Genomic DNA, 6803 nt, shown 5'->3' on the forward strand with positions numbered 1-6803 from the left:
TGCGTCAATCAATGCCTGGCTGCGATGGACTGACCTTGTCAAAAAAACCCGTAACTACAGCACCTTGGAAGATGCATTTAGACCTACGAAACAGAATGAGTCGACATTGTGAGAAGATCAAACCAGCGAACATTTGCATCGACTCACTCAACTGTCTACCGAGGGAGGTTAAGGGAACTGATAGTGTCTAAATTGAGATATTCGTATATTTTATTGATACATTCTTTGTGAAGGTTTGGCATTCATACACCAGGCACCTTAGGGTTTACTTATTGTTTAACAATATTTCATAAATTATACATGTTAGTAATAGATTCTGGATCAGACAATCAACCACTGGATGACATCATGAGACCAATGCCAATGTGACTGTTCAAGAAGGACAATTAAGCAGGTTCCTGAAGACAATCAGCGTCTTCACGCGGGACGAACGGGTTCTAATGACCGGTTCTAACCAGGATCTTGACACGGGATGAGCAAGTTACAGAACAACGAATTCTAACACGGATGTTCATATGTTACGTGCAGGTGCCCGGGGGTCAATTCTGGACAGAATATCTATGGACTTTTCGGAAATAACACCAAGCAGACTCAAGACATGACACATTGTTTGTTTATAGGAACCAATGAATATGGACTACACAGAGGGCGCGTGAAGGCAGCATGTGATCTGTTATACAGAAAACTACATCTTATTAACATTTTATAATTTGTTTCACGTCGACATCGCTAATCCGTATTTGCTATGACCCGTGGCAATAACTTCTTGCTAGTACAAAAGGCTTTTTCCGATGGTCAGTTTGTTCAGTCATGACTTTCACACATGCGCCGAGACAATCCGACTTTAGTAATTAGTTAGTAACGGATTTACTATTGACATGATGGCCTGGGTTTGATTTTAACTACAGAAGCTCTCTTCGCGCATTACCAGCTGACGATAGAAGTGGGGGTGGGGTGGGGGGTGGGTGTCATTCACTCCCAGTTAACAGGCCAGCTGACAACCTGTTGCCAGTCCCTCTTCAGGTCAAGCACGTGCTGTCTGACCTCTCAAATCACAGTGTTTTCAAAACATGCAATTTGCGTAGAATTCGTGTTTCCCGGTGACCGCGGTGTGTGGTCAATGCGTGCAATGTTACCTCTACAAGTTTTTGTGATAAAATTTTCCATCTCCAAAGAATTAACCCTTGCACTTGCACGCCCTGAGGTTAAATCTGCGGACCGCGCTTCCTAGGAAGATATAACATCAAACAATATCAAGGTTAATCGGCAATTCTTTTTTTCTTGTAAAGTATTGTAAACGGCCCTAACAACATAGGCAAGTTTAAAAGAAAACAGTCTTATTGTTTATACGAATGCGGCGTCATACGGGTACTAATTGGAATAAGACTTGACACCTTACAGGCTCAACAGTCGGTCCGCATTTCCGAACGGGACATCTAGCGCTCAAACGTGTGAGGGGAGTACCTGACTGTGAGTGGGTCGGTCTTCAGTCTTGTAATTCAATCAGCTGGGCTTAACGGACCGATCCCTCCTCGGCACACCCCCATTGTATCGTGGGGAGCTAGGGACACGGGTGGGAGCGGGGGAAGTGACCTACACAGCGAAAGTAGTTCCTCGCAAGTGAGGCGTGAAAGGGGTGTGGCTTGTTAAGAGGGCGAAGTTTATAAGTGCACTCACACTACAGTATGTTTCCACATGGGGACAGATCCAACTCCAAGTGAGTTGAGAAATTAATCTGACCAAATATGCATTTTCAAATGAGGGTGATTACTTTAGCATGTTTTATTAGTATTGTCATCTAATTTTATTGTTATATAGTTGTGAGAATTATTTTAATGTTATTTATATGTGCCAGATATTAGCATCGTCAACTACACATTTGACGCTATACAGTTTAAAGAATTGTTATAATGTTGCTTACTTGTGTGAAATATTAGCATCATCAACTAAACCTTTCTTGCTATATCCAGCTGTTCTCCTATATATGAGCAGCTATCACCTGCAAAACACATGGTGCGTGCGTAAATTGTTGGAAATACCGTTATGGATGGATATCTGTAGTAAGACTGCACAACCTATTTCCGAGAAATATCTCATGGCTAGAGTTAGTTCTGAGAAATGCTATCTGCTACTCACCGATAATCAGTTTCGCTCGTTACAATAACGCTAAACATGACCCCTGTCGTCTCCTTCCTGGTAGCCTCAAGGCCAGCTTCATTGCTGATTGAGACATACTGCCAGTCACACGGAGGTAGAGTGAGTGAGTGAGGTTTAGCGCCGCCTTTAGTTATATTCCAGCAAACCAACAGCGAGCGACACCAGAAATTCCCATGTGGGGAATCGAACCCGGGTCTTTGGCGTGACGAGCGATCGCTTTAACCACAATTCGCTTCCCCACGGAGGCTGAATGCTGATAGGGTCAGGCAGAGGTTGAATCAAGAAAGGGGCATATATGAATCATATTGGGACATACAGAGGTTGAATCATCTTAGGGACACGTATGGGTTGAATCATCATAAGGACACGCATGGGTTGAATCATCATAAGGACACGCATGGGTTGAATCATCATAAGGACACGTATGGGTTGAATCCTCATAAGGACACGTATGTGTTGAATGATCACAGGGAGGAACAGAGGCTGAATCACCACAGGCTCACCATCGGATTGAACGAACCAACAGGTAGTTTACAAATTGAAACTGGTCAGTGTGTTTTCCCTTGTCAGCGATATCTTACAAATAACATGACTATACAGCTTGAGAATATCTTCATTTTGGTTCGACATAAAATGCTTTTTTTTTTAATCAGCTTCGACAAAAGCTCCCCACAAGTATAAGCTTGACCACAACCCTCACCCCTAGTTGTGTCCAAACATATGGATGCATTAGCGTTTCATTTCACGACATTGCGTACTTGATTATGACACGTGTATCATAAATAAATAAATAAATAAATAAATAAATAAATAAATAAATAAATAAATAAATAAATAAATAAATAAATAAATAAATAAATAAATAAATCCATGTTGGGCCAACACTGATTTTAGTTGTGAATGTAGACTTCAGCTGTGTCAATGAAGTGTTAAATGATAGGAATATTGCATCAACTTCACGCTAACTGTATCAGAATATACCACATTTATTTTTACAGAAATGTATATAAAAATATGTAATAATTTCCTTTCCTCCCTCTTGTGAGATGTAGTCTGTTATTCCCTCAATCGGGCAATCGAGTTTATCAAGTCCATATTCAAATTCTTCGTTTCACAGGGTCAACAACGGTGACAAATTATCAGGTCTTCTAGAAACATGGGTGTGCCCGGGACAGGCGTCCATAGTAACTCACGACAATGACAGTCGAGAGTTACTTTTGATTGACTCCCGCAAGTGCATAAAGTTTATTTTGATTGGCTAAGTCCTGAATAATCATCACAACAAGCTCCGCCTTCACAGATTCCCGCCATCAAACCGACTTACTGTTTCTTCATTCACCAGAAACTAATCCCCATGTTTTATCATTTATTATATAGTTGAGAAATTTTATTATTACAGCAACCTCATTCTGTTAATTGCTGTTGCTGTTAAAAAGTATTTTCTGTAAAATTACAGCAAATTACTGCCCTACGAGAATTTGCGTAAAAATGACCTTGACGAAAGGTGAGCGCGTAGGAATATCGTCATCCTCCAAGTCGTCTTTCATTTATGAAGGCTCGCCAACTCGAGAGATCATTGCCCCTTGGACTACACAAGTGAGCAAATGCTGTTGAAAGCTGTGCCTCGCATTTTGGATACCTATATGATGTCAACACCCAAACGTGTTAACACAAAAGTAAGTATTCTGTGTATAGGCCATACTATAAATGACAGTTGGTGAATCAAAGAGGAAGTAGTGAAATATTCCGCGAAATGTGTTGTGATGTAACCGGAGTGAATGTGGAGAATTTCCTAATTTGTAGTCGAGTATATTTGTGCCTCATTTGACATGTGGTAGGTTTAGATTTGTTTTTGCTTCTGATCAAATGTTAAGAATTACGAAGTATCACGGTCAATATTCACTGTGCTTTTTCCTCGTGTGGGGCGCGCAGTTTCCATGCACGAGACCTCGTAGTAGGTCTAGCTGAGCAACGTGGGTTTCACGTGGCCGCCATGCCGGTATGTCTGAACTCGTCTCTGAACAGCTGCTACCAGTTTAACTTCGTATTTCTACTTATTCATAGGGTCTAAGTGTATTTTATTCGATATACTATGCGATTAACTTATGAATTGGTCACTGTCACACTTACGAATGGCATGATTTTGGGTACATGGTATTGCTTCATCACTGTGTAATGTCAAGATAGAAGTAGGCGTGTCCAGACTGAATGCCAGAATGTTGCTGTATATTTAAACATGTACTTTTTATTATCGAAGATGGCTGTCTCTATTATAATGTTATATTGTCTCCAGTATTACTCGTAGTGGCAAATAATTATATTGTCTTAATTACATTTTAGGACATGGCTAAAATACAGTCACTTGATGAAATGGACGAGAGCAGTATGTACTCATTCATGGACAACGAGGGTGATGTTGATTTCTACAATCTCAACACGCCAACTTTGATGCCAAGTGAAGATATTTGGAAGAAATTCGAGCTGTTGCCCACTCCACCTCGTTCACCAAAACACGAAGTTTCTGACCTTCTCGACTATGAGTCGACCGATATTTCGGACTTCTTGCAGAATGAGGCAGTCCTCAAACCGCCTAATTTACCCTTTCCTGAATCGCCACCTCCGTCTAGTTTGTGTTCTAAGTTAATTCAGGATTGTATGTGGTCTGGAAGTCACCAGATAGGGTTTGATTTGAAGGTTGAGAAATCTCCATCCCCCGGGCCGGACACACGCCAGAATGAGCACGGTCAAACTGAAACACCATCGGACTGTGTGGACCCTGCTGCTGTATTCCCCTACCCCATCAGCGATACCCGACTAACCAACCTTGGAACAGAAACCCCATCTGACTCGGGTATGTATTTTAATAAATGGATATCTATGGATCTTCTGATTATACCCGATAACATTTAAATGTGTTTGGTTCAGGTGCCTGTCTAATCGATCTTTAATCATGTAGGGCTGGCTTACTCGTTTCAAATACATTTCATTGCATTGCGCAACATGGTGTAAGGGCAAGTAACTCGTGAAAGACAGAGAATATCGGTAGAGCTCCCGTCCATTTTGTTCACTTCCCGTTCTAAGGAATCCCTGGACCGTAGCGACATTTTTCATTCCCAGAAACAAAAATTTTGAGCATAACATACGTTTATAGATATCATTAACTCAATGACGAATCAATATATTAATGCGTGTTTTTTTTTGTGTTTTTCAGAGGAAGAAATTGATGTAGTATCTACAGAAGATGGTCATGAATCAAGAATACCCTCTCCACAACCCCTGTCAATCAACTTGAAAAACGTGAAAACAGTAACAGTAACAACCGAAAGTGCTAAACGTGAATCTAAGTCTGTGCATGTAGTGATCGGCTATCCAGATATGGATGTGCATAACTACAGTTTACCTCATTCATACAAAAGGACTCGATCATCCCCTGGTCAAACACACATTGCACCCAAGCGGATAAAACGTGAATTGAGTGAACCAGACTTCAAGAAAGTGTGTCAAAAACTGAAGGCAAGTAGTAGATCTTGCAGTAGAAACAATTCAGATTCCGAGGAGGGTGGTGAAGGCAAACGGACTCAGCATAATGTGCTTGAAAGGAAACGCAGAAATGACTTGAAATACAGCTTCTTCTCTTTAAGAGACAATGTACCAGAATTAAGAGAAAAAGAGAAAGCCCCCAAAGTGCTCATTTTGAAAAAGTCTGCAGATTTTATTTACGAATTACGGAGACAAGAGGCGTCTCTTTCCAAGGAAGTGACATTGTTGAAAGAAAGACATGAAAAATTGAGAAGGACGTTATCAGCTTTGAGACAATAAATTTGTTGGACTTAAATACTTGTTGCTTCATTATACTGCCATGGTTGGGAGTACTAAATCCTGGCAGGATCACTGTGTGCTGTGTTCAGGCGGCTGTTGTAGGTTGTTGAACCTAATGTGATGGAATTTATTACGAGTGTTGCATTTGTTGGCTTTACTGTTGTACATATGTATCTATAAGTAGCATTTATTTTATACCAGTCTGAAGGTCACGGGCTATTGTGTGTTCTTTTGCTTGGAGAGGAAAGGGCATTTCTCATGTATCATGCATTCTTTGTTTTGTATAAAATCTTTAAAAAACTCACAGTAAGAAATAAAATGAAATATCTTTTTTTCCCAAACACAGATCCTTGTTGAATCTTACTTATGTCATTGTCTGGGTAAAACGCGGGAAATTGTGCCCACCAGCCAATGAAATTTCCGCCTCTTGCATTCCATTCACATTGATGTAAAAAGCAATGTGTACTCGCGTTGGGTCACAGACAGAAACTAGGTCAGATTAGCTTTACGCCATTACTGAGGTGTACCTGGACGAGACAGGCTCACGTGACTTTCTTGATAAAGAGGATAAAGTGTTGAGGTGCGGCTTGACTCGTTTGTTCTGTCGGTCGCCAAGGACAGGTATATACGCGTGTGAAATGTGTTCCCGACACTGTTTTAAACTGACGTGTGTTGCAACTAAGAATGTTTGTAGTATCTGCTGTTAGTAAATCAATAACTTAATAATGTACGTGAATTTGAAAAGACATTACTTTACTCGACCATCGGTGTATTGTCTTTCCAGATTTTGTTTAGGACGTTATACGAGCCTTCTCCATGCTGGGCAT

At 40.7% G+C, this 6803-nt stretch overlaps 1 protein-coding gene across 1 annotated transcript; it reads left to right on the plus strand.

The window, feature by feature from the left end:
* Positions 1 to 3447: 3447 nt before the first annotated feature.
* On the plus strand, positions 3448 to 6321 carry LOC137290783 (myc protein-like). Its single transcript, XM_067821907.1, has 3 exons — positions 3448 to 3833; positions 4498 to 5008; positions 5369 to 6321. The coding sequence occupies exons 1-3, from the start codon at positions 3762 to 3764 to the stop codon at positions 5974 to 5976; spliced, it is 1191 nt and encodes a 396-aa protein (XP_067678008.1). The 5' UTR covers positions 3448 to 3761; the 3' UTR covers positions 5977 to 6321.
* The last annotated feature ends 482 nt before the right edge of the window (positions 6322 to 6803 follow it).

This window comes from Haliotis asinina, chromosome 7 (assembly GCF_037392515.1).
Source record: "Haliotis asinina isolate JCU_RB_2024 chromosome 7, JCU_Hal_asi_v2, whole genome shotgun sequence".
NCBI classification, from domain to species: Eukaryota; Metazoa; Mollusca; class Gastropoda; order Lepetellida; family Haliotidae; genus Haliotis; species Haliotis asinina.